The following is a 25,960-nucleotide window of genomic DNA, read 5'->3' on the forward strand; positions in this document are numbered from 1 at the left end:
CACGAACCGATGTGGCGATAAACGTTGGTTCCGCTTCACTGCATAAAGCTTTTCCAGAATTTTGGAAAAAAATAAATTTTTGTTTTTCTGCAAAAACATCGAAAGTTTTGAAGTTTTAGGTAAATTTAGCGAATATTTATTCTTAATATTGATATATATTGTCATTTACTTCATTATAGTTGTATATTTCGCTTACTCCGCCTGGAAATAAGTAAAACTTTTATGTTTATTTATGTATGTGAAGATGATTGACAGCTCAGCGAAAAGTTGCGAGTTACAGAATATTTATTTTATTCAATGTTAGTTGTCATTATAATGCATTGGTATATTATGACGGGTTAATCTTGTTCAATAAAATAGCATTATCAAAATGTACGTTTTAACTTTTAATAAAATGTAAATTTGTGTAAAAAAAGAAATAAACTTCATGGAACACATTAGATCATGTTTATGATTATTTTGTTTTAATTCTGGAATAAAGGTTTTGTTGCTTTTATTTGTAAATTAACTAAAGTAATAATTACAAATGACATGTGATGGTTTAAGAATAAGTTAAGTTGCGCAGATTGTGGAAAAAAACAAAATTCTCATTCCATCACCACAATGTTCTACCTTGATATTATTTGTTTGTTTTTTATATTTGATTTTTTTTATTCATATTTTGATATAAACCTTATTCCAGATGAGCCGTAGGTACTAACAAGATGGCCGACGTTGATTATTATCAATCGGGGAATCCCCGTTACGATTCACGTGGTTACGACGATCGTTACCGAGGTAACCAACGCGATTCATGGAACGAACGTGGTTACCATGACAACCAACCACAACAACAACAAGGTAACCATGGTTACGAACAACGAGGATACCAGGAACAATACACAACACCTCCCACTAGTGGGAGTAATTACAACAACGAGCGATACGAACGACCAACGAATAATCAACGCGTGAGTTGTTTTAGTTGTTAGTTACAACTGCGCAAACTTTTCTTCCAATGAACATATATGTGTTGTTTTCATGAACACAACTGAATATGGGTTAAGATCTGGTGGGAAAACATAGAGGACAAAAATAAAGTTCAATTAATTTTAATATATAAGAGATGTGTATATCTTTCACCTGAATGGAACTATCAGTGTTTTATTCAAATAGAATCAATGTGAGTTAATTTATATGTTAGGCTTGTTTTAACGACTCTTGTTTTGCTGCTAATTTCCTTTTCTTCATTGTTTTAATTAATTTGATCTTCGAGATCGTATTAAACAGATAATCCATATATATATTTCTTATTTAGTTTATTTATTTCTTGTATTTAAAGTTTTGAACCCAATTATTTCCACAGGATACTGACTACCAGGGAGGATATAGGAGGGAGGATGAAAGGTAATGCATTGATATTACATGGTGGGCAATATGGGGTTGGTGAAGTGTATGCTGGGAATCAGACGTAGTAGAATTTATTTTAGGCGCCAAACCTGGGGTGGCAGGGTGGGCAGGCCAACCCCCAATTTCTACACTGCATTAATCAGTAAACATTACAACCAATAAGTTAGATTTGTTTCACAGGATTTTGTGTCTAACTATCCCTGCCTCCCCTGTGTTTATAAAGATTCTCCAATCTTCTTATCTTTAATTGTTTATTACTTTAAGAGCATTAAAAGATAATTCTATCATTTATAAAAGCTGAGCCCATTGAATATTATCTATACATTATAAAGCATTGAAACCTTATATAAAAGGTATGACAGCAGGAATGAATATCAACCACAATATGAACAACGTACAAACCAACAACCCAACAATGAACGTTTGAACTCCATAAATGAACAACCGAACTACAACGAGTATAACCAAACTAACTATAACCGAATGTATGATGACCAACGACCCCATAATGACCCTTTGCCGCGACCTCATGACCCCCTGCCGAACCACACTCGTCCCTATGACGACCCACAGCCCCACAATGGCCCTCAATCCAACTACACGAGGCCCCACGCCCCCCAACCCCACCCCACACACAGGGACGAAGGTTATAGGGAAAATGCAATACAACCAAAGCTGCTCGCTCAAACTGCTGTAAGTATGTTTGGTGTTTTGCAACTATGTCTTGACTAATGATGCAACGATTTGTGTAAGATTCTAACTATAATTGCTGTATTGTTATGTTTATTATCATACACACAACAACAGCAAAAAGTTTAAAAACAAAGAAAATTGACAATGTAACGTTTTGAAATATTGACTCAGTATAAACTTCTTGTTATGAATTAAAAACCCGTTGTGTTTTCGTAGACTCCGGGTAGACATTGTTTTTCCCTGGTGTAAGGTAATGATCATTTTCATGAAATGTTAAAAAAATGCAAAGTATGGGTATTAGAGACAAATGCTGATATAACATTCCCCCACAGACACGCAACAACAACGGGATAGCTGTGTTTGGCATCGTGGCCAAGGTTGACCCCCCAGTACAAGGGAGACCCCCTCCTTCCACCCTTAATCCACAACCTTACTTGGGTGAAGGGGGGCCGGCATCAAGTCCCACCAGGGTGAGTTATGAAAAAAGATTAATTTTTATATCTAGGATTATATTTGCAACGTCTTTGTATTTTACTATTTTAGAAAACAATGTTCCCTATGTTTGATATCTATAATTCACCCACCTTTTACGCAGACCCACCCCCTTACCCCTATTATGGAACACCCTTCTTCACCCCAACCATACCCAGGGGGTTACCCACAACAGGGTAACGCGTATCACAACAGGGATATCCCCAACAACAGGTATTATGAATGAACCTATTTGTAGGGGATTATTTTGGCGACTTTTAAAAGTTCATTTACAGCCATGTAGTAACTCATAGAAACAGTGGCATGCGGTTTTCAATTGAGATATTTGGGAGGAATTACGGCCATTTTATGGGAGACACTTACGTCCACAATAGTAGCAGCAAGGAGCCTTGAACCCATTGCCTCTTGCATTGTGACATCACAGATTCTAATTATTACTTTATTAATAGAAACAAAGACTCTGGCGGTTACCACGGTTACTTGGGTGTCACCGTTGCCTCTAGTGGTGGTTACCGTGACGATAGCAGTGGGTACGGTTCTGCTTCAACCCACACCGAACGATCGTACGACGGCCAGCGACCACTAGGAGGGGCTAAACCCAACCTAGCACAGAAACCTAGACTGCCACCGGGTGGTCAAAGGAGGACACCTAGTGGCCCAAGCTCGCCACCATGGCAACGGGAGTTCGGCGACAACGAACAGTTTGAATATCAACAACAGCAACGAAGTTATAACAATGACAAACAAGAACAAAGCTACAACACTGAACCACAGCGGAATTTTCAACAAGATAATTACTCCCAACAACAAAGAAGTTATAATGAACAACAACAACAACAGCAATATCAGCAGACTTATAATAATGAACCTCAGCAACAACGGCAAAGTTACAACAATAATGAACCACAACAACAGAAGTATCGGAACCAACCACAAGACTACGGCAATGGTTATCAACAAAGTTACCAACAGGATAATTACCCACAACAACAACAACAACAACAACAACATAGCCACTGGACGCTCCAGAAACCGAATGACAGCCACCATAGTCGTTCGAATGAAGGCTCAGGGGTGGATAGTTCACAAATCAAGGTGATTTAACTTTATGGTTGGTTTGTTAGTTATTCAAGTAAAATAGGCTATATATAAACTTTTTTGTCTTCCCCAGTTTAAAAAGTGTTAAGTAGTGATATACTTGTCTCATTACACCATGCAAGTCTAAGTACAAGCTCTCGTACAGCGAAACTGCGAATGGCTCATTAAAAAATAAAAAATTATTCTTGGTGAATAAACTTTTTGTAAATATTATATTGTGGATGATAGAGCAACAGAATCTTTTAACAATTATTTCCCTTTAAACGTTATTCCACCAAATCCCCACGTTATAAACACAGGGAGTTCGTGCCGTAAAGAACTTATTTGACAAACCCGGAGCCCCGGTACCCCTACCCCCAACCTCCATGAGTTATGGGGCTAATCGGTACAACAATGCACGGCCCGTACCGCCCCGACCCCGTGTGACCTCGGATCGAGGGTCAATGTCGCCAACTAGTGGTCAAAGATACGAGGAGCAACAATTCCCTAGAAGGGGGTTTTCCCCGAACCAGGATTTACCACCAGGGGAAAATTCTAGGGGAGTCTCCAGAAGCCCTTTGGAGGATGGTAGGAGGGGATTCCCCAATGATAGGGGAATGCCGGTCGATAACAGAAGGGGATTTCCCAAGGATAGGGAACCAAGTTATGACAACAGGGGGATTCACCAGGAGAGGGGGCAAGATGGAAACAGAGGGGGGCACGATGGTAATAGGGGTCACCGCGAAGATAAGGGGTTTAACCATGAAAGAGGGGGTTTACCCCAAGATCGGGGTCAAAATATTGACACTAGAAGGGTAATCCCCCAACAAAGGGGTCCAGGTGATGCGAGGAAATTCCCCCAAGAAGTGGGGCCAATTAACGATGATAGGGGAATACCCAATGACAACAGAAGGGGATTTCCCAATGATCGGGGTCAAGATGGGGTTCGAGGGGGGTTCACCCAACAAAGGGGTCCCCCACAGCATACCCCACCTATGGGTGAAGATAGAAGGGGTGGGATGGGGTTACCCCATTTACCCCCACCCCCCCAACACAGCCAGAGTATGTACAACCTTGATATCCCACCAAGTAACGATGGGAGATTACGATCGAGTTATTCGGGCGACCACCTTAATAATCCAATGGTGGTTGGGATCAAATACCCAAGCAAGCAACAAGGTATGTGGTGTATAGCTATGTGGTGGTATAGTTAAGGGTATAAAAAGCTATGTTATGGTGTTGTAATTTAGGTGGTGTATTACTGTATAGAAGTGGTTATCAAAACATTAATTAAATTTGTTTAAAATTCTGATTAAATTTGTTAATTAAAACAACGAAGAGACGAAAATTGCAATAAACGATAACCTTTAAAACAGGACTTTTTCAGGGTTGCATCAACCTTTACATTTTCAAATTGTAAAAGCAGTTCATCACTAAATATATTCTTAAATAATACAAACCCACTTTTGGTTGCTGCAACCCCTGGAACTTGATCACATCTACGCCATTATGTTAACTTATATATTCATGGTGTTTGCGATAGTGAACCACGGGCCGTACCGGTTGGAGCATTATGAAGAACACACATTACCATGTAAATACATCGTAGATGATGATGAGTTAATTGAAAGCAAACTAAATGCATGCGAGTGATTAGTGTTTGGTTATATACAAACAATGCATGGAGGCATGAAGTTATAATTGTAATGTGAATGCTATATTGCCGTAGGCATATTATTAAGTGGATGAACGTATTATGTTCCAATGCCTACTTATGTAAAGCATTTATGGTTGAAAACGTGACAAATTATTGTAATGTTGTGATGAAAGACATTAAAATAATATCCTCCCATTGGCACCAAACCTGGGGTTCCAGAGTGGGCAGGCATATCTCTAATTTTCTACACTTCATTAATCAGTAAACATTACAACAATAAGTTAGATTTGTTTCACAGGATTGTGTGTCTAACTATCCCTGCCTCCCCTGTGTTTATATAAGTTTGGTGTCTATAAGCCATATTATAATGAAACACAAACAAACATTGGATAGTTTTCTCTTATAACACCATATATATAGCAGACAATACATTACTATAGTAAAGGATACAGCTGTCTATTATAATGGCGTATTATATTGCCATCATAATACATTGGGTTCCAACTGTGTTGTAACTTATAGACTTTGTGTTTTATTGTCCAACACTTAATCATGTTTGAAACAAGTTGCACCAATTAATAGTAGATTGTTTGAACTAATTTGTGCTTAATTGCTACTGACTATCTTTTCGAAAAAAACTTTCGTATTGAAAACCAGGGAAACTTAAACTGTTTTTGTGAGTAGTATGTACCAAGGCCATTCACATAGGAATAGGACACCATCATCATTTATTCGAGTACATGCGTGACATGCAGTTACTTCAACTAACCTATTTCATGTCATGCATACCCTGAACAATCCCCCAAAACGCTGATTAGGCGTCTATAGCGACACCATTATATGTATTGTGTTTCATCTTACCCCACCATAATATACATTATATATAACAATATTTATATTTCCCCAGCCCCAGACTCCACCCAACCCCCCCACCCATACAACCAACCTTCTCAACCCAACCCCCAACCATCCGATTCACAACGGGGTTCATACACCCAAGCACCTAACCCTAACCCACAACCTCATAAGCCCCAAACTTACCCACCCCAACCCCAACAGCACCACCCTAACCAATCCCAGTCACCCCAGTCTTACCCACCTCAACCCCAAGCCTACAAACCCCAAGAAACCCACCCCAACCACTCCCAATCATACAAACAACCCCCTCAGCCCCACCAGGCCTACCCATCCCACCCTAACCCCCCATACTACCCCAACAACAACCCCACAAAACCTCAAGACTCGGACGATGAATCCAACTATGTCCCGAGCGTCGTTGCCAAAAGTTATCGCAGTTTCACAAACCAGCAAGAAATAAAAGAAGACGTAGTCACACGAAGTTACGACCAATATAACCGGCAACCCCCTCCCCAAAACTTTGACAACGACGACTGGCCACAGCCCCCACCCCCTAATTCACCCCCACCCCCCAGAGACCACTCCTTACCCCATAATACTCGCTACGACAATCACCCATACCGTGAGCCCCCACCAGGAAGTGACGACACTCATGGCTTCCCCCGCCCACCTCGTCACCCTTATGACCCTGATGATGAAGATAGCTCTGAGGGAATCGATGTCGACGCCCCTACCCCGCCCCCACAGAAGGGGAAGTCCCTGTGGGGGAACAAACCCCCTAGTGGCCAGATGCGACGAGCCGAACCAGCAGGGTACCAGAAGGATTATGGGTAAATTTAATATAAGATGTCTATGTGCTAAATATCTGTGCTTACTAACGTATAATTAGAAATGGCTTTTAAATATTATTGCAACATCGTTTCGCCCGATCTGAACATAAGATATCTATGTTTCACAACTGCAATATATATATAATTATGGTAAAAATAGTTCTTCCTATTTTGTTGCTGTCCGACAAGACATCGTCATAAATATAAGATGTCTATGTTATGTTTATGACCTCATAGATACGAGCGACAACCAGGAGACGGGCTAAACAATGAGTTGAACAATCAACCGATTGTTCGCAAACAATCGCCTCCCAGGAAACCAATGAGGAATTCAATCAAGAATAATTCGGAGGTGGGTGTGTTTGTAGTTTAGGACTTTTTCTAATTTTGAAGAACTTTGAATTAAGAACTTTTTTAAAATGCCCTTAATGCAGGAATAACTACTGTCAGGAACTGGTGCTAGAAAATCATTTCCAACAAACTGTATAATAGGAGAGACATATTTCGCCCTAAATGGCATTGTCAGTTTCTTATTTAAATGGAATGGACAAGTAACTTCTGTGTTTGTTTTCAAACATGGGCACAATACTAAAAAATTAGAAGATTATTTATAACATTTCTATGTAGGTACCTGATCAGGGTAACCCCCCACAACCGGCCAATGAGAATCACCCGCTGAGCCACGCCCACTCTAAAGATCGCCTCCGTGTGGCGAAAGGAATGCCGTCACGTAAACCTCCAACGAGACAATCGAGTTCGGGGAATCTTATTAATGTTGATGATGGTGGGTGTATATGGGGGGTTGGTGGGTGCATATGGGGGGTTGGTGGGTAGTTGTAATGTTTCATACACCTCGTGCTCGTTTACAAGTTACCGCATATGTAACTTTGTGGGTGATTTTTATGTATGGCTGATAATGTGTACAACCCATTAGTGCCACTGGGTTGAAGCAATTACTGTTGAGTGTCTTTCCCAAGGACACATACACCCACAATGGTAGCAGCGACGAGTCTTGAACCACTAACCTCTGGGTTAGATACAAGCGCTTGGTTTCACCTCGTTATATTTACACACACGCTATTATTACGTCATAAAGTTTATTTTTTTGTTTCATAGACAATGATGACAATACTGATTATGAGATCACGGTTACAACAAACGATTTACGTCACGTGCGACAATCGCCGATCACCGTGCAACAAACGAACATTACAACCCCTCCTAAGGTATTGGGTTTTTATGGTGTTATATGATGTTTCTATAATTTCAAATCGTATTTTTATGGTTTTGTTGCCTGGGGTTTTATATTATGTCTAAAGATTACATTTTATGTTTATTGTTTAAAATAATGTTTTTATGGTTTTGTATGATGTTTCTATGTTAATATATGATGTCTATGGTTTAAATATTATTTACATTGAATTTAGGTGAAAGGTCACGAGGGTTCAAAGGTGAAAAGGTCGACCAAAGATGAAGTGAAAGTTAAAGAAGGTAAAAATATTTGCGTTTTTAAAAATTCACCCCGCATCTCCATGGCAACATAATTGACACGGAGCTTAACCTGCCACGACAAGCCTAAAATGCGCCAAGTCGCACATTTTCCACAATAGAAACTAATGGTGTGATGCTGTGGGGAACTTTATGGGCTGTGATGTCATCAAACTTTTGTCATCGCTCTTTTAAAGTCGTGAGGATACGGTTTTATAATTCTATAGATATTCTTTGTTTACTACCAAATGGGACGAGAAAATAGAATGAAAAGATGTCCCATCCTACCCCAACCTACTGGACCATCTTACCCCAACCTAATATAGACAATCGTTGCAGACAAGAAACTTCCGGAACAAAAGTCGAAAATAGTTTTCAAGGTTCCGGACCCCAACGTAACGAAACCCACCCCCCTCCCCGATATCACGGAACCCGTGAATAATAAGAAACACCCACCAACTTATACAGGTATTGTGATGTCATCATGATGTCATAAACATGGGGCCAAACACAGGGGAGGCAGGAATAGTTAGACACATACAAATTTTGTGAAACAAATCTAACTTATTGGTTGTAATGTTCACTGATTAATGCAGTGCAGAAAATTAGGGGTTGGCCTGCCCACCCTGCCACCCCAGGTTTGGCGCCTATGTTAAGCATGGTTGTTTCAATGTTTGCATGACAATAATCAACGCACCACTTGACGCCAAACTTTGTTATTAATGTTACGACTCCTTTTTTCATCATAGGGAATTCCCCTCCAAAGCCTAAGCAATCAATTGGATCAGGTGCGGTAATTATGACATCACATTTATTTATTATGACATCACAACAATTGCATGCATTGTCTGTTTGTTGGTTGTATTTATTGTAATTACTGAATGTTGTTTTTTATTAATTGAAACCAAACATCATGAAGACATTCGTAACAAAGTACCCGCTACCTTAATTCTAACTTTCCCTGTCTCTTATTAAAAGAAATATTTATTCCACTGGGCGGCATCGAACTCAGGACATTATAGTTTGTTCCCACTCGCTTCAACTGTTAAACCTCCAATTCCAATTCCACGTCAAATGTTGCAATGTGTTCCTGGTGTATTCACTTTTGCAAACATAAACCAAAATATTAATTTGGTGCCAAACGATATAAACCAGCAATTTCCATCCACAGACCTTCTGGGGCAGTTCAAGTCTGCCCGTGAGAACGCGGTGCGCAGTGCGGCCAAGAAACAGGACCGTGCACTAAAGTCAGTTGTGGCCCTCACCCGTATGGGGCGTACCCCCTCACCCACAAAGAAGAAACCCCAGCCAGAGAATTTACCCGATAAAAACGCGGATCGTATTATTAACAGCAAGTCAACCAAGAATCATGAGATTTATGAGAAGAGTAAACCTAAGGCTAACAGGTGGGTGGGGGTTGTTTATAAGGGGGGTGGGGGTTGTTTATAGGGGGTGGGGGTTGTTTATATAGGGGGTGGGGGTTGTTTATAAGGGGGTTGCTATATAGGGTGGGGGGTGGGGGCTATATAGGGGGGGGGGGTTGTTTATATAGGGGGGGTGGGGTTGTTTATAAGGGGGGTGGGGGTTGTTTATAAGGGGGGGGGGGTTGTTTATAAGGGGGGTGGGGGTTGTTTATAAGGGGGTGGGGGTTGTTTATAAGGGGGGTGGGGGTTGTTTATATAGGGGGTGGGGTTGTTTATATAGGGGGGTGGGGGTTGTTTATATAGGGGAGGGTGGGGGTTGTTTATATAGGGGGGGGTGGGGGTTGTTTATATAGGGGGGGTGGGGTTGTTTATATAGGGGGGGTGGGGGTTGTTTATATAGGGGGGGTGGGGGTTGTTTATATAGGGGGGGGGGGTTGTTTATATAGGGGGGATAGGGGTATAAATACTTATACAAACCCCATGAGGGGGGGGAGGGGTAGATGTTGTTATCGTGCTGGTGCCGTGGCTCAGTGGTTGGACGCTTACGTTGTAATTGAACGATACCGGGTTGAATGCTCGACACTGGTAGGCATATGTGTCCTTGGGCAAGACACTTAACGGCAATTACTCCAACCCAGTGGTCACTAATGGGTTGCAGCAACCTGAGTGTTTGGGTAATGGGTCAACTCGTACAATGTTATTATACATACAGAGCATCTCCGGTTGAAAGCAGTCGGACATCGGTCCTTTCATCTTCCACGGTTACCGGGAGGAAGGAGGAGAGTGATGGGAGTGGAAGGAGAGAGAGGAGGTGGGTGTGGTGGGGGTGTGGTTGGGGATTTGACCCATTCTTTTTTGGAAAAAAGGGGATGAAAGATCGTAAATAAAAATAATCTAATTTTAATCATTTTATTTGAATAAGAGACTTTAAAGACTGACGATGCCATTTAGGCGAAATATGTATCTCTATTAATAACTAGTGGTTGGACTTAATTTTTGTTGGTTTCGTTTTCGTAGCACCAGATCATTACTGTATTTTACTATACAAGAATCGTTCAACCATATCAGCACCGGATCAGGGTCAGATTCGCAGAAGTTATCTAATTTTGAACATGTGTAACGAATGTTAGTTGGCTTGTTTATCTCCTCACCATTATATAAGGATGAGGTAATATTGTATAAATGTCGTTCACCAGCAGGGATGATCGTCGAGGTCGTTCTCATGGTCGATCACGTGACGATCATGATCGGCGTGATCACGGGAGTCCATCACGAAGAAGAGGGAGGTCGCGATCACGTGATCGTGAGATTGAACCTCGTGAACGATCACGTGAGAGGGAACTTGATCGCGATGAGCGGGCAAGGAAATCACAGCGTGATATGTGAGTGTTTAATATTATATATGGGTGAGGTGCTTGCACGCCGAATCATCGACTGTCGTTATAACACGGATATTCTAAGTTTTAAATGTTCTGCCATGAGTATAAAATAAATACAAAACAACTCATACAATATACTGAGCAGCTACATCATATACAATACATATTCAAGTAACTAATATGAAGTTAACAATATCCCCTGCTCAGCTACCATCGAGCAGTAAGCCCGTACAAACACCACCCCGAGGACTACCCACGCAGGGAACCCCCCTACCCCCGTTCTCGTGACCCACATTCAGACGAACCCGATTGGGTTGAAGAGTTTCGTCGTCGTCGTGCCAACGATGATGATCATGTGACGCGTCGCGCATGGGTGAACGACCCTCGCTGGAAGTAAGATTTCTATGTTTGTTGATTTTGTGGACGTTATATTCGCAAGGATACAATGACCATCGAACTTAATTCTTTAATTAATACATTGGTTGTAATGTTCACTGATTAATGCAATGTGGGAAATTCCAGGGTTGGCATGCCCACCCTGCCACCCCAGGTTTGGCGCCTATACATAAATTTAATATATGATATCTATGTAGAGATAAGCGTCGAGAGTTCGACATCAACGAGTACGAGCGCGATGTGCGGAAAGCTACGTCGTATAATAGCGACTTTGAACAGGTGGGTGGTAATGGTTGTCTACGTCTCTACGAAAACAATAGCGAAAATCAAATTAATTAAAACAACAAAGAGAAAGGAATTAGCTGCGAAACGACAGTCGTTATAACAAGTTTTGGATAAATGTCAAATAACTCCCAATGTAAGGGGACATAGGTTGTAAAAAACAAAACATTGGTGAACACCCCTTAAACCTCAGGTTTCTTTGCAGCCGCAACGTAAACAAATGTTTCCGAGCAAGTTGATGGCTAAGGGGAACCCCCCACCTGGTAGGAAGCACCCAGGGGGGAATCCCCGGGGTAATAATGACTGGATGAGAGACTTGAAAGAAAACAACAAGAAGGCGGCGAAAAATCGGTGAGTGTGGTGCGCTGGTGGCTGGGGGTTGGCATGATGTGGTGTAGGCGCCAAACCTGGGGTGGCAGGGTGGGCATGCCAACCCTGGAATTTCCCACACTGCATTAAGCAGTAAACATTACAACCAATAAGTTAGATTTGTTTCACAGGATTGTGTGTCTAACTATCCCTGCCTCCCTGTGTTGTTAAAAAAGTTGACGCCAATGAATATGATGTAATAATCGCATGGGTTACTAAGGGTCACTGTGATTGTGACATAATAATCAGTAGTCGTAATAATTGCATGAATTATTATTTTGAAATATTTATGTTTATATTATTTCTATGTGGCAGTTTCGGAAACATTCGTTGACCGGATTCATAGAAATGTTATATAAGGTAAAACATAGAAATATCATAATAATATTTCAATGTTGTCACAGTGTCCATAGCAACCCATAGTTTCATCATAATAGGCACCAAACTCCTATAAACACAGGGGAGGCAGGGATAGTTAGACACACAATCCTGTGAAACAAATCCAACTTATTGTTGTAATGTTTACTGATTAATGCAGTGTAGAAAATTCCAGGGTTGGACTGCCCACCCTGCCACCCCAGGTTTGGTGCCTATTCTCTTATTACATAACAATACCCATTTATGACATCATACACCACCATTATGACATCACAATCCTTAGTTTCAGATGATGTTCCAGTGATTCCAGTTAAAAACTTCGCAGTGTTTCCAGTTTTTTATGCAAATCATGATCACATTTCTATTTTTTGTAAATCTTTTTACACAATTTCATATATCTGCGGTGCTGTTGTGTGATGGACAAGTATTTTATGCGTTTTATATTTTTAGATCATCTATAAATTGTGTAAATTAATTAATTGTCATTGTGATTGATTAGTTGGCATTGTGACATCATAATCACAATCGTTACTGCCTCGATACAAAATCATGTTATTTCTATGGTGCGTGTGTATAGCTGCTCACATGTATTACAACATTCACTAATATTTGTGTTGTTGTTGTTGTTGGGGTTGAAACGTGATATTAATCTCTTTAAACACGAAGATCATGTTATTTAAAGAACGAAAGAAGGGAATTTGTAGCAAAACAAAATGGTTTGTTCATGAAGTTGACGATTCTTGTATCAAAACAACAGTCAAAAGAAGAACGAAGTAACAGCCAAACAACAACCATTATGACATGCAGAAGTAAAATAATTTAAAGAACTTTGGTTCAATAACACGCATGTTATTCAGGGAGGTTGTGGAATATATCCCAACAATCGCTGTTTTAGAATTAAGCTTTTCAATAAGAGACTATTATGACATCACAATAAGTTAGTATTTTTATTCAAACAAAGAAGTATTGCACAGTCAGCAATCAGCATTATGACATCATAAAGCATTGTCCTCGTTAATCTGTTTCATTGTTTTTAATTCATTAATTTTTTGTCGAAGAATTTGCCCTCTGGTCGAAATTTGTTCGAAAAGTTTTCGTAAATCTGAACTTCCTTCTGAAAGTTCCTCATTGGTCGAGAGAAACTTGGTCACCTGTGATGTCATATATGGTATTGTGATATCATTAAAGTTGGCATATATTGCATAGCTTCCGAAACTTTTGCTTCTGATTCCTTTATAATCGAATTAACTTGATCGAACTATTGTATTTAAAAAGATAAATATATTTGATGATGTTGTATTTAAAAAAATAAAAAATCATAAAAAAGTAAACTTTTGGACGGACAAATGAAATAAAAAAAGTTATTAAAATTCTAATGTAAACTACCTCGTTATATCTTTCCTCAATTTTCATTATTTCAACATTTTCATCTGAATCCTCTTTGGCGTCAATAAACTCTGTATAGAAACATATAATTATTATGTGCAACACTGGGAAAGAGAAACACTGGTCTACGTCATACCTTCTTCGGTGACGTCATCTGCCATTGACACAAACGCGAAATCGTCATCTTTTGCGTTTGTGACGTCTTCAATTATTTCTTCTAGAGTGGGGGGTGGCGGACGAACCGGAAGTTGTTTGACGTCATTTTTACGTAACATCTCGACTTTGACATAAACAACGTAAAATATTTTGTTTATGGGATTTCTATGTCATGAGTAAAATCAGTCAGGTGTGAAACGTAAATAGAAATGTTATAAAATTTTACACATTACCGAAAATTTGTTTGTTTTGAGATGTTTAAAGTTTGTTTTATCTTTTTATTTACTTTATATTTGAGATCGTATTCAGATTTTAAAGTTTATTAAACTTTAGACACAATATGGTTTCCAAGTACCGACAATTGGAGACCATCTGAACACAGTTAGCTTTGCAGCTTAGTTTTGATGATGGTTTGTTTGTTTTTGTTGGAAGTCATGTAATCTGTATATGCTGATTTGTGATATTGGAAATATCAGTTCATTCTGTTGTGAAATACCAATGAATAAATAGGGTTAACAAGATAACAAAACGTATGAAATACGTTAGGAGTTAACTAATGGAACAGTATATTTGCTTCACTATCACTAGTGGATAAGTATGATGATCAGGGATCATTGATTGAATATATTTAAATATTTTCCTCAATGTAACTATAGAGTTAACCATAGCTTTGAATAATCTATAAATATAGTTTTAATGTGTCATAAATATAACAGTATTTAGGCAGTGATGATAGATTTAAACATTTAAATACTTTACAGTTTGGGATATACATATAATTATTTAATCAAGTATTTGTCTTCATATACTCAGAGTTATCAGTTTCTTTAAACATCCAAATAATATGATTTGAATCTCGTCATACGATCAAGATGATTTCTGCCACGCAACCATTGAGCCGTGACGTGGCTGTCCCGCTCAGTGATGCGGAACGTGAGAAGAGGAGAGAGGAGGAACCAAAGAAACAATCTCGGGAGGAATGGAGGAAGAAGAAGGAGCTGGAGGAAGCGAGGAAGTTGGGGAACGCTCCTGCGGAGGTGGATGAGGAGGGAAAGTGAGTGGGGGGGGTATGGTTTATTTGTCTTCACATTGTGAGGCAACAACAGTTGTTATAATACAAGTGTTCTGTTTCTTGTGTGGATGAATGTAATTTGCAACAATTACACACACAGTTACATACGTGGTAATTTGCAAACGGGCACGAGATGTATGAAACAGAACACCCATGTTATAACTACTATCGTTCCTAGCCAACTCTGGTCTAAATCCAGTTAAAGCGTCTCAATGTATGACCTTCCATATATAGCACACGCATCTTGTTTCTAACATCCCATTCCTCCCCAGAGACATCAACCCCCATATACCCCAATATATATCCACGGTCCCCTGGTACGTCGACCCCTCCCAGCGCGCCTCCCTCAAACACCAGCGATGCCAACCCGAGAAACAAGTGGAGTTCAATAAAATGAACGATTGGTATCGAAGGGGGGTCGCTGACAAACCAATCGCTACTAAGTTCAGAAAAGGGGCGTGCGCAAATTGTGGAGCGATGACGCATAAGAAGAGGGATTGTTTAGAGGTTTGTGATGTCATAATTGGTGTATATGAGGTCATAGCTGCCAAACCTGGGGTGGCAGGGTGGGCAGGCCAACCTTGGAATTTTTTGCACTGGATTAATCAGTAAACATTACAACCAATAAGTTAGACTTGTTTCACTGGATTGTGTGTCTAACTATCCCTGCCTCCCCTGTGTTTATATTAGTTTGGCCAATATTTTAGTAAAAAAAACGAATCTACTGGTGTTTAATGGATGAATATCATTACATAAGTCTGTTTCTGTTTATATTCATTAAACACAACGCACATTGTATCGAATAAAGTTCTCGTGTACATTATGCACACAGCAGCCACAGATGGCGGGCCAAAGTACGACTTGTATTATATATAGGCCCTACCATGTAAATAGCTTGCACATATGTGTTAACATCCCCTCCAACCACAGCGACCGCGTAGGGTTGGAGCAAAATACACAGGGGAAGAAATCGCACCCGACGAACATTTACAACCGGATCTTAACCTCGATTTTGATGGCAAGAGGGATCGATGGAACGGGTGAGTTGGGGTGGGGTTGAGTTGGGGTGGGGTTGAGTTGGCGGTGGTGTGGGGGCCAAAGGGGTCTGAGATTTAGGCAAGAGTTGGCCCATTACCCTAACACCCCAAAATCAGGATGCTACAATCAAATAGTGACCACTGGTTACAATGGTAGCAGCAAACCAGTATCTTATGGTTACAATGCATATCCCAATGACTTTGCTGGAATGTTTTAGGCTGTCAATAAAGGGGATTTTTTTAAAAATGGATAAATATTGACATCACAATGATCCAATATTCAAATAGTTTATTAAACAATGCTTATTATGACATCATAGATACAATCCGAACCAACACAAGGAGGTCATCGAGGAATATAAAAAGATAGAAATCGCAAAACAAACGGTGAAAGCCAAGAAATTACAAGAAGAACTTATCAGTGGAAAGATGGAGGTTTACATGATGTTTGTTTAAATATTAATTCTTTCAAGTTATTTGTTGCCTGCCAACGTTTCTTCTTTATGTATGTCGTTTTTTATCGATTTTCCAAATTTTTGTAAAACTTTACCCTGCATGAATGTGCCGGTGTATTTTGCGCTGAGTACTGTGTATGCCTACGGCTGTGACATCACTGATGCCCATTATGACATCACTGATATCCATTATGACATCACACAGGAAGGAGGGTCAGACGACGAGGACAAATACGCTGACGCAGCGAGCATGCCGGGGACAAACTTCGACAGCAAACAACGGATCACGGTCCGTAACTTGAGGATCAGGGAGGATACCGCGAAATATTTACGTAATTTGAACCCGAACTCTGCTTACTACGACCCGAAGACAAGGTCGATGAGGGAGAATCCTTACGAGGGGAGTGGAAAGGCTGTGGCTGAGTGAGTGCCGGATATAAAATATATAGTTTTGTTACATTTGTATTTGTTGCTATCTATAGGTTGAGTGAGTAATCGTGTTGGTTGGTTTATACTTAATGTGTTTTGTTCGTTTTGCTGGTAATTCCAATCTTTTTGCTCTTTTAATTCAAAATGACCTTTGTTATTGTGATCGATGGTATAAGTTATAACCCCCTTTGTTTAATACAGGGGTGACTTCGCTGGCGATAACTTTGTCCGACACACCGGCGATACACACGCGATGGCTCGCACGCAAAGTAAGTATAAGATTTCTATGATGTAACAATTATTGTTTGGTTATAATGCTTTGGTACTTGTATTGCTGAAGTTTTTTTAAATTATTAGTAAAATACAAATATAAAACACATGACGTCACCCCTTGTTTTAAAAGTTAGTTTATTATGTCAAATTTTTGTGACAATAGTTTATACATTCAGTGTGCGTCGCATGTTAATATTGCTTCTTCTAGTATTCCTATTAATTTTTTTTTTGCCTTTATAGAAAAAGGTCGCTGCACTTGAAATCCCTAAAATTTATTCTGAAATAAATTTTTTTTAATATTTTTACACCTATAACCATGACAACACTCTCTTTCCCCCCTAGTGTTCGCATGGGAGGCGGGAGATCGGGGGGTCGAAGTTCATCTACAAGCCGACCCCACGAGGTTAGAGATGTTACAGAAGTCGTTCCATGTGAGGAAAGATGAATTCAAGAAAGACGAACAACAATCAATCCTGGCTAAGTACGGGGGGTTGGAACATCTCGATGCACCTCCCAAGGAATTGTTGCTCGCACAAACTGTAAGTGGGGGTTGTGGTGTCTCTACAATGTGTATGTAAGCGTTAGATATCTGTGGGTAATGATGTGATAGTGGTTGGTATTTGAGGGATTTTGTTTTAAGTGGACGAGGGACTGTGACTCAGATTTAGGTCAGAGTTGGCACGTTACCCCAACACCCAGGGTGCTACAACCCATTAGTGACCACTGGGTTGCAGTAATGTCTGTTAAGTGTCTTGCCTAAGGACACATGTGCCTTTTAATATCGAGCATCGAGCCCGGTATCTTTCGGTTACAATGCGCTACAATAATAATATGATTCTAATATATGATTTCTATTATAGGAAGATTACGTTGAATACTCGCGACAAGGAAACGTCATCAAAGGACAAGAAAAAGCGAAAACTAAGTCTAAATATATTGAAGATATTTATGTTAATAATCATACTGTAAGTATTTAATCAGGGGATTCACCCATTTTGTTAAAATTCATTATCGTAATGTTTTTAATTTATAACAAAATCTTGGGTAAAATTTATTAACAATTAAAACTGGGGTGGTAGAACGTATAATGTCACCCGTGTTTAAATATCTGGATTGATATGTAACTCTAGACACCCTTGATACAGCTATGCAGGCAATAATATATGTTGGGTAACATCCCCTCCCTTACACCTAATATACATTATCATTTATCACAGCACGATAAATTCATTCCTAACAAAATCTTGGGTGAAGTTGTTTAGCACCCCAAGCTAAAATTATCATGCAAGTTATGCAACCCTGTTTCAAAGATAACACCTCCACAGTAGATACACATTACAACAGACTCTGTGATACCGCCTCTAACATTACCCGATATATTACAGCACGTATGGGGATCATACTGGCAAGCTGGTATTTGGGGCTACGCGTGTTGTCACTCAACTGTTAAACAAAGTTATTGCACGGGAGAAGCGGGGAAGGCTACAAAGAAGATAGAAATACCATTAACTACTAACAATGAGAATAAGAAAGGTGAATTGTGATGTCTTACGTTAATTGTGATGTCATAGTTATGAAATTAAGTTACAAAACCGGTGTTTAAGTTGGGAAATTTTAATATGTTTTTTTTTAAGTTTGAAAAAAATCTTGATTTGTTATTGAATTTTAAAGTTTATTTTATTTAATTTTAGAAACAAAGTTGGAGAAATTGGAGAAGAAACATTCAGCGTGGACGAAAGCGCTCGGCATCGAGCACAAGGTCCAGGAAGATGGTGGTGGGGGTAGCGGGGGTGACGGGGGTGACAGGGGTGACGATATGGAGGGTGAGGAGGGGACAAGTGGGGAAGAGGATCAACCAAAGTCTCTTCTACAGGTTAGTTGTGATGATTGTGGTGGGATTGTGGTCCCTGAGGTCATCTCAACTGTTTTACATTCATCCTTCGTTGAGTTTCATAATGTTTTGCAGTTTCTGTGTTTATTTATTTACCTTGGGATTATTGTATGGTTTGTTTACAGCAACATAGAGAGAAATTAAAAGAAGACATGAAGGAAAAAAAGAGAAGAAAAAAGAGAGAGAAGAAGAAAAAGAGAAGGAAGCAAAAAAAGAGAAGTTCATCAAGCAGGTTTGTTTACTTATTGTGGGGTAAATATTTACACCAATAGTAGCGACATCCAGCCTTGAACCCTTTCCCTCTCATCTAAAGTAAGGCATACCAGCCCTACACACCACAGCCTATGTAGTTATGATGTCATAATGCAGTGACTCGGATTCTGACGCACCACCCGATCAAAAAATACGAAAGAAGATGCTCGGTGAAGCGGAACAAGAGAAACTTGAAAAGGAACGAAGGTTGAAACAGGTCGGATGTTTGACTAATTAAGGGCTAGATTATTGAAGTAGTTTTTGATTGGTTTTCATTAAATAGTGTCTGAAACACAAAGTGCGGCATTGTGGGCTAATCAACTGAATGTTTGAGACATTTGAGTCGCTATTTCTTACTCTTCGATTTTGTAAGCGTGGGAAAAAGTAAAAGTTATTATTATGACATCACAGTCGTTACTTTTCCCTTTATTTCTAAATCCGCACATTTCGAGATAAAATCATATTTTGCATTATTTTTGTCAAATGTTTATCAAGTTAGCCCAGAACAGAAAAGCGAAAGTAAAAGTTTCGTAATCACACAGGCTGTTGACAAAGAGAAGCAGCGCGTGAAAAGAGTGAATGAAATAATGAAGTTGGATGAACGTGATCGTCCATACAATAGCATGGCTGATATCAGGGAACCAACCAAAGATGAAATGGAAGCTTATATGATGAAGAAGCAAGATGCTGACGACCCAATGGCTAAGTTTATTTCTAAGTGAAACGCATCTGGAAACACTACCGTTTTATGGTTTTCACTTGGAAACACTGCTTGGTTTTTGATCCTGAAACACTGCTTGGTTTACTAGTTATTCACTGGAAACACTGTTGAAACATTTTCACTGGAAACACTTTATCAGCTTGAACCTTTTATTACAAACAATAGATATCATATTTTTACTAAAATAACGCAACAACAATTACGACCAAACTCGCATACTCCCATCTGACCCCCCGCTTAACATAAATTGACCCCCGATGTCAAAGGTCACGGCTTGCACAGCGTCGTCGTGACCCGCTAGCATTGTGACATCACTCGTACCAACTTCAACCATCTTTATCGTTCCGTCGTTACTAGCAACGGCCAGGAGGTGGCCTGCAAATGTTTTTAATTAAATTTTGATGAAATTTGAATTAAATCAATGTTGTGTTTTGTACATTAGGGTAATGGGCTCACCAATAGAATACCAGGCTGGACACTGCTACCATTGTAGACATTGACACTTAAAGAACATTGCTCCAACCCAGTAGTCACTAATATGTTATAGCACCCTGGGTGTTGGGGTAATGGGCCAACTCTGCCCTAAACCCCAGGTCCTTGACAATTACCCCACCCATATAGATTAGGACCCCCTCTTACCTGATGGGTCAAACGCGACCCTATTAGCGGGGTGAGGTCCCACATCCACGGTGATCATCGGGGCAACATGGCGCACGTCCCAAAACTTGACCGTCCCGTAACTGTCGCACGATCCGATGGTATCACCCTGTGTGTGATGGGTAGTGGTGTAGAATTAGGTAAAAAGAGCATCGATAAAGTACTTTAAAGGTTAAATACGTAAAAATCTAAAAAAGTTTAACTAGATAATTATAGGAATCACAATAAAGGAGTGCCGAGCTTAAACACAGGGGAGGCAGGGATAGTTAGACACAATCCTGTAAAACAAATCTAACTTATTGTAATGTTTACTGATTAATGCAGTGCAGAAAATTAGAGGTTGATCTGCCCACCCTGCCACCCCAGGTTTTGCCCTGATTAGCTTTACGTAAACCCCTAACTTTTATAAACACAGGTAGTTAGACTACTTTTTCTATGAAACCACACTATTAGTTGTGAAACAGTCCACCTATGTCTAGTTACCTTAAGGTTAAATACGGCATTGTTGACGGAGTGAAGATGGCCGTAGAATGTTTGTGCACAAAGTCCCTGCGTAGGTCAAATAAAAAACAGATTTATTGGAACTTGTTGCTTTAAATAAATGAATGAAAAGTACTTTTCAAGTTACCACGTATGTAACTTTGTGGGTGATTGTTATGTATGGCTGACAATGTGTACAACCCATTAGTGACCACTGGGTTGCAGCAATTGTCGTTTGGTATCTTGCCTAAGGACACATACACCCCAATGTTCAGATATCACATATATTAAGTAACCATATCAACCACTCACGGTACGAGCATCCCATAATGACAAAGTTTTATCGGCCGATGCTGTTAGTAGGGTGTTCGCGAAATGTAGAAACTGAATACTGTTGACAGAATCTGCGTGTCCGCGAAGCGTGGAACGACACCTTTCACTGGAAATGCAAGGTTTACATGAATAATTGAAATTTATATATTTCGATATATAAATTCGGGGATGAACTGTTTCAATTTATAGAAATTCAGCTATACCTTGTACACATTGTATTGAATGAAACATTACCTGTGTACATCCCATATCTTTGATGTATTATCCATGGAACAAGAAGCCAGGAAGTCGCCACACGAGTGCCACGACACCCCCCACACTGCATGGGTGTGGTCGGGCAAGGTGAGCACACACGAAGCTTTCGAGAAATCCCAAACTTTGACGCAAGCGTCACCACTAGAGGTCGCTAGCTGCGCTCCACTGGGGGGCAGTGGTAAGTGTTTGTTAAATATTTTGTAAAAATATTAATCAGGTTTAAAAAAATGTTTGTTAAAATAAATGTTTAAGAAAGAGCTCAAACAATCATAACATTGGCACGTGTTCGTTGTTTTATCTGATCACCAATTAGTTTATCTGAGCTTTTTTAAAAGGATTAATTTAACATTTTTAATGTTTGGCTGATAATATATCTCGGCCTATTTTGTGTTTCTACCCAAGTCATGCCTTAAAATACCTCAAACGTCAAACCTAGTGATTTAAAAATATTATAGTTCTAACACTGGCCACTATTTATCATCCCAACTTCACCATGCATCACCTTGGGTGGAAATCCGAGTCGGATATCCAGTCTGTGTGTCCCTCCCCCGTCATAATAATATCACCACTAGGTACCGCCCACATCTTCCACTGGTGATCGTCGGATGTTGTTACCGCGATCTGTTTACGAGGGTGTAACGAGACACTAGAGGGAACAAGGGAGATGCATTTTTAGATATTTTAAAAACATATAAAAATTTTTTTTCGAATTTTTAGAAAAAAATAATAAAAACAATAATTAAAAAAAATTAAATCAGATATGTAATAATAAATTACATTTACCTGCTAATTGCAAGGTCATGACCCCTGATTGACCCCGTTTGCCTGAAACCCCCCGTCCTTGTTAAGTGGGTTGGGGGTCCCTTGGCGTGGGTTAAATATGGGTTGACCCTCGAGTCTGTGGGGAACTCACTATCCTGTATATATATGGTTAGGGGGTGAACCACACCAGATGTAAGATCCACTTACTTGAGTGTTCGATGTTTTCGGCTGTTCCCGTTTGTTCTCTACACTCCCCCGAGCTTCGCGCAATGCTGATTGTGTCGGACCACCACGGTTCGCCGATCGTTGCGCGCGATACCCCGACACCGGGGGCAGCATAACCTCCTTACCCGTTTCTAAATTCCGCAAAGTAGCTTGTAACCCAGTCACCTTGTGATGTCATAATTAGCTGATTATTAAGTGACATGGCACATTATGACATAACAGTTTAGTCTCGGGGCATTTATTCAGGTAATAAGGACCCCCTCATACACGCCCCCCCACCCACTTGCCACACCCACCACACGACCCCAACCCACTTGACACACCCCCACCACACCCCAGCCACACCCACCTGCCCCACAGCGCGATCCCTCTCCAGCTTGGTCAACATCTTCTCTTTCATAGCGAGCTCGTATTTATGTTTAAGTTCCCTCAACGTTGGTTCGTATGAATTGTAATGTTTCTTTAACCTGGGAGGACGTTTCTGTGTTAATGTATTGCAACAAAATTATTATTTATTCAAAACAATAAACAAAAAGATCATATTATTAAAAAAACAGCAAAACAACAGTCGTTAAACACGCTATGGGATAAAAGGTGCGGAAAGTAAAGTCAGTTAAACTGCGTCACTAATTTATAAAAAAGTTTCTGTGATTAAGAATTGCTTATTTATCAGTTTCTGTGATTAAGAATTGAAAATATTTATCAATGTATTGTTACAACACAGGGGTCCCTTATGACATCACGGGGTCAGTTATGACATCATAGGGTTACTTATGACATCACAAACCTCTTTATATCGGTAATTAGTCGATTCTTTTCCTGCACTGCCCTCTTGTGGTTGATTCGGTGGAAATCTCGTTCTTTCTGCAACTTGACGTGAGTGTCCTTGGCTTTGCTGTGGGAGTAAGTAAGGGGTGGCTGGCGGTTAATGGGGGTAACAATGGGGGTGGGTTGGGGTTATTTGGGCACATGCGCTAATCTTATATAAACACAGGGGAGGCAGGGATAGTTAGACACACAATCCTGTGAAACAAATCTAACTTATTGGTTGTAATGTTTACTGATTAATGCAGTGTGGAAAATTCCAGGGTTGGCCTGCCCACCCTGCCACCCCAGGTTTGGTGCCTATTATTAGGGGTAAGATGGGATACTCACCTTGCAGCCGTCATGTATTTCTGTAACTCTGATTTCAATCTTTTCACCTCGTCCCCTAGTGTCTGGTTCCTGTGTATGCATTATAGTGTTATGACATCATCAATATTATGACATCATCACATTATGACATCACACCTGCAATAAGCATCCGGCACGACCCCAATATCCTCGTTGCCGAGCAACCCCTTCTGTTGCATCTCGTACCTGTGATGTCATAAACAACAATTATAAAACTTTTCGACAAAACAAAAAACCCTGTAAATTATTTTTGACAGAATGTAACTGTTGTTTTGCTACTTATCTCCTTCTCTTTGTTGTTTCATTAATTTTATCTTCGCTATCGTATTCGAAATTTATGTTACGAAATTTATGTATGTTATTATTTACAGCTGATGCAAACATTAAACATCCCAACCAACCATTCTGTTTGGAAACTTTGAAGCGTTCTCTTCATTCCCATTCGAAGCAAAAAGTTTCGGACGAAATCATCGATCACTTCGGGGCGGTGGATCAACGAGGCCACTGGAGGGCCCTCTACGCGGATCTGTGATGTCATAATGGTTTGGTAAGTATTATTCAAAGATGTAACACGGATGTTCATACACCTAATGCCCGCTTACGAGTTACCATGTTTGTAACTTTGTGGGTGATTTTTCAAAAAACTCACGGCAGCTTTTTCATCTTGTTTTGATTCCTCGATTGAAAGAATCGTTTTATCAAAGCCATCAAGATGATCAGTAGAGCCAACGCTCAGGTCGTCCACAGGGACCTGGGACCAAATACTGGGGTTAGGAAATACATTGAAAAAAGTAAGGTTTAATGCGGGCTATTTAATCAAACTCAATATTTTTTAAATGTTCAGTTTTTAGCTACGTTAAAACTTAAAAAAACTATAATAACATTGACACAGATTTGGTTCGATATTAAGTTGTTTAGCCAGCATAACAAAATGTTGTGAAATCGGTTCTGCTGTGCAAACCTACAGAGTTGTAAATTTAAAAACCACAACTTTCAACAAACCTCTTCATATTGATATTCATCATCAGAATCCCCAAGAACGGAAACTTCTGTAAAAAATAACATTATTGTAATCGATTAGTGTGTGTGTTAGGATTTGACAGTGAGCATGAGGTGTATGAAGCCACCATGTATGGTGTGCAACACCCGTGTTACAACTCAACAGCAAGCATGAGGTGTATGAAGCCACCATGTATGGTATGCAACACCCGTGTACTAAACCCCTTGGTTTCCCATCCAGAGTATAAACATGTTATAATTTAGGAGTAAAGTAACATATTTTCTACACACAGTGACACAGACTACCATAATATATTTATTACAACAACAACAATTAATTTACTTTCAAGAAAAAACGGTCCATCTTCAGCTTCTGACGTCATAATTAACTTTATTCTTTGTAAAATTCCAGAATTCACGTCACAACAGAAACAAAACAAACGAAGCGTTTCTTCTGTTGCGTCACGTTGCCATGGACAACTAGACAACCGCATGGTGGAGCTCTTTAGGATATTTGGGGACAAGTGGATGGACCCAGAAACAAAGTCAGTCAAGTTCTTGTTTTAAAATCTATAATTTGATTTAAGATCAGGTTTTCTAATTTATAAAACTCCTAAAACGAGTCTTACTTTGCGAATTAAGCGATTTTAAGCCCTTAAAATATTTCTAAAGCGCGTTATTTGTGAGTTTCT

The 25,960-nt window shown here is 39.8% G+C and overlaps 4 protein-coding genes across 14 annotated transcripts; 2 read left to right on the forward strand and 2 right to left on the reverse strand.

Moving 5' to 3' along the window:
• Positions 1 to 31: 31 nt before the first annotated feature.
• On the forward strand, positions 32 to 13,320 carry LOC149734524 (uncharacterized). 10 transcript variants are annotated; one of them, XM_089881073.1, is made up of 24 exons: positions 32 to 119; positions 683 to 950; positions 1,346 to 1,386; positions 1,743 to 2,082; positions 2,415 to 2,552; positions 2,678 to 2,787; positions 3,024 to 3,669; positions 3,972 to 4,830; positions 5,195 to 5,245; positions 6,216 to 6,996; positions 7,234 to 7,348; positions 7,624 to 7,780; positions 8,113 to 8,222; positions 8,424 to 8,487; positions 8,824 to 8,952; positions 9,234 to 9,272; positions 9,656 to 9,890; positions 10,621 to 10,719; positions 11,105 to 11,290; positions 11,495 to 11,680; positions 11,881 to 11,962; positions 12,171 to 12,316; positions 12,650 to 12,694; positions 12,996 to 13,320. In XM_089881073.1, the coding sequence occupies exons 2-23, from the start codon at positions 705 to 707 to the stop codon at positions 12,666 to 12,668; spliced, it is 4,779 nt and encodes a 1,592-aa protein (XP_089737199.1). In that variant the 5' UTR covers positions 32 to 119; positions 683 to 704; the 3' UTR covers positions 12,669 to 12,694; positions 12,996 to 13,320. The 10 variants fall into 10 exon arrangements, 9 of the variants coding, with proteins under 9 accessions (XP_089737199.1, XP_089737206.1, XP_089737200.1 ...); XM_089881080.1 differs by having other exon boundaries at positions 11,549 to 11,680; XM_089881074.1 differs by having other exon boundaries at positions 11,108 to 11,290.
• Positions 13,321 to 13,632: 312 nt separating this feature from the next.
• Positions 13,633 to 14,427, reverse strand: LOC149734525 (uncharacterized). Of its 2 annotated transcripts, none has more exons than XM_089881108.1 (3): positions 14,235 to 14,419; positions 14,099 to 14,169; positions 13,633 to 13,863 (listed from the first exon to the last, which is right to left on the reverse strand). In XM_089881108.1, the coding sequence occupies exons 1-3, from the start codon at positions 14,371 to 14,373 to the stop codon at positions 13,708 to 13,710; spliced, it is 366 nt and encodes a 121-aa protein (XP_089737234.1). In that variant the 5' UTR covers positions 14,374 to 14,419; the 3' UTR covers positions 13,633 to 13,707. The 2 variants fall into 2 exon arrangements, with proteins under 2 accessions (XP_089737234.1, XP_089737235.1); XM_089881109.1 differs by having other exon boundaries at positions 13,731 to 13,970; positions 14,235 to 14,427.
• A 601-nt stretch (positions 14,428 to 15,028) lies between these two features.
• Positions 15,029 to 20,802, forward strand: LOC149734526 (pre-mRNA-splicing factor SLU7-like). The gene is made up of 13 exons (XM_089881085.1): positions 15,029 to 15,308; positions 15,599 to 15,833; positions 16,257 to 16,366; positions 16,684 to 16,798; positions 17,024 to 17,241; positions 17,449 to 17,516; positions 17,863 to 18,059; positions 18,381 to 18,485; positions 18,906 to 19,053; positions 19,212 to 19,393; positions 19,537 to 19,643; positions 19,781 to 19,880; positions 20,206 to 20,802. The coding sequence occupies exons 1-13, from the start codon at positions 15,127 to 15,129 to the stop codon at positions 20,383 to 20,385; spliced, it is 1,947 nt and encodes a 648-aa protein (XP_089737211.1). The 5' UTR covers positions 15,029 to 15,126; the 3' UTR covers positions 20,386 to 20,802.
• On the reverse strand, positions 20,516 to 25,910 carry LOC149734527 (sperm-associated antigen 16 protein-like). Its single transcript, XM_089881086.1, has 16 exons — positions 25,612 to 25,910; positions 25,272 to 25,318; positions 24,919 to 25,020; positions 24,671 to 24,795; positions 24,387 to 24,455; positions 24,252 to 24,320; positions 23,884 to 23,991; positions 23,446 to 23,563; positions 23,079 to 23,261; positions 22,893 to 23,026; positions 22,612 to 22,755; positions 22,089 to 22,274; positions 21,834 to 21,960; positions 21,525 to 21,590; positions 21,024 to 21,150; positions 20,516 to 20,759 (listed from the first exon to the last, which is right to left on the reverse strand). Exons 1-16 carry the CDS (start codon positions 25,760 to 25,762, stop codon positions 20,584 to 20,586), a joined length of 1,932 nt encoding a protein of 643 aa, XP_089737212.1. The 5' UTR covers positions 25,763 to 25,910; the 3' UTR covers positions 20,516 to 20,583.
• Positions 25,911 to 25,960: the final 50 nt, after the last annotated feature.

Source organism: Ciona robusta, chromosome 7 (genome assembly GCF_009617815.1).
Source record: "Ciona robusta chromosome 7, ASM961781v2".
NCBI lineage: Eukaryota > Metazoa > Chordata > Ascidiacea > Phlebobranchia > Cionidae > Ciona > Ciona robusta.